General features: G+C 47.0%; 1 protein-coding gene across 1 annotated transcript in view; it reads right to left on the reverse strand.

Moving 5' to 3' along the window:
• Nucleotides 1–1,660, reverse strand: part of OBSCN (obscurin, cytoskeletal calmodulin and titin-interacting RhoGEF) — a 210,806-nt gene that overhangs the window by 145,923 nt on the left and 63,223 nt on the right. The window contains exon 14 of the mRNA XM_045284554.1: nucleotides 766–1,041. Coding sequence (XP_045140489.1) covers nucleotides 766–1,041 — 276 coding nt within the window. The remainder of the gene's footprint in view (nucleotides 1–765; nucleotides 1,042–1,660) is intronic.

A 1,660-nucleotide genomic window follows, 5' to 3' on the forward strand; every position in this document is an offset into this window, starting at 1 on the left:
TCAGTGGCTGACTCCGTGGCTATTACCACAGTAACTCAGTATTATTAACAGGTCATGCTGATGTGATGTAAACTATTTATTCCTTTCCATGTCTAAAAATATACATTAAACACTAAGAGAATTAAAAACAACATGTCCTAACTGAAGGCAAAAGTGAAACACAATTTGCTTTAAAAAGAGAATCCCCAAACTCGAAAGAGCACCTCTCTCTACCATGAGTTGGCACAGGCCTTACACTAACTTGGATCTGAATTCCACGCAGTAAGTGCAGACATTGCTTCCAATCCCACATCAGAGGAAAGCAACAGCGGCCCAGAGCACCCAGATGTCTCATTCAGAGACCTTTCTTGAGATAATCCATTATGACTAGTTAAAGAACATCCCCTCCCCTCCCCTTCCTCAATGAAATTCAAACCTCTCTCGTGGTGAGAATCCTCATGTGATTGAATAAGGCATGTAGAAGCTGCCAGCCAACAGGAGGACATTCACATAGTCCAGGTAAGAGATGCAAGCTCTACCTCAGACTCTTAAAAACCGCACAGAGCCAGAGCCCTGGACACCAAAGAAGACAAGGCGGGCTCTGGGCAGGGGCTCGGGCCATGTGACGAACCCTTCCTTCTGGGAAAAGCCTACTGAGGCAGAGAACAGCCCCTCGACCTTCAGGGCACACCCTTCCATGACAAGCTCCTTTGCTGCAAGTCACAGGCATGATATGGGAATCAGTGAGCCCCATCATTTCCTCAAACAAAATTCAAGGTCACCCACCTGTGACATCCAAGTGGAAGGAGACCTTCTGGCCCCCTGCCTCACAGCTGTACTCTCCAGCATCTGCCTTGCCCGCCTGCTGCACCACCAGCCGCCGCTCACAGCCCGTCGCCTCCACACGCATCTTTGAACTTGAACTCAGCTTCTTCCCATTCTTGTACCACACCACCTCTGTCTGGGCCTGGGCCACCTCACAGCTCAGTGTGGCGCTGGTACCCGCCTTGGCTTGCACTGCCTTCTGCAGTGGCTGCGTTTTGGCAAACATCACCATGGGCTCTGGAGAAGGGAGGGTCACAGGGTCAGAGACACGAACCTGGTACCAACCAATTTCACAGATACTGAAGCATCAGAGTTTAATAAATGCTCCATCAAGCCCAGTGATGTCATGTGTCCTGTTGGCTGTTAGACTTGAGTTCACGAACACAATGATGCTGTTATCACAAAGCTGCAAGTACACCGTCTGGGCATGCCCTCACTCAAAAGTAATTCTCTAGACTGGATGAAAATGCCTGAGCCCGTTCCAGCCTCTATAACTGCTAATGCAGAGCCTTTTCCATTGAACGCTTAGTGCTGGGTGGGGTGGCAGTCTTGTGCATGAAGCCATCCCTACTGAGGGACACACTGAATGTCCATAAAGCCCACACTGTGACTCCATAAAGTTATTTCACTAGGGAAAGAAAGTATAACTTATATGTATCAAAGTGCTAGTTATAGTGGTGTTTTTTTAGTAAAAGATCATTTTATTGGGGGGCTCTTATGTCTCTAGCTAGGGTTTTACTGTCCGATTATGTTCAATGACGTATCTCCACCTCTCTCACCATAAACTACTGCTGTCTGTTATTTAATTTCACATAAATTGGATTATACATTTTTGTGTCTGGATCATTTATTCACT

The sequence above is a fragment of the Echinops telfairi genome, unplaced genomic scaffold (genome assembly GCF_000313985.2).
Source record: "Echinops telfairi isolate 266 unplaced genomic scaffold, ASM31398v2 ScPeMD7_7469;HRSCAF=8507_0, whole genome shotgun sequence".
Lineage (NCBI taxonomy): Eukaryota > Metazoa > Chordata > Mammalia > Afrosoricida > Tenrecidae > Echinops > Echinops telfairi.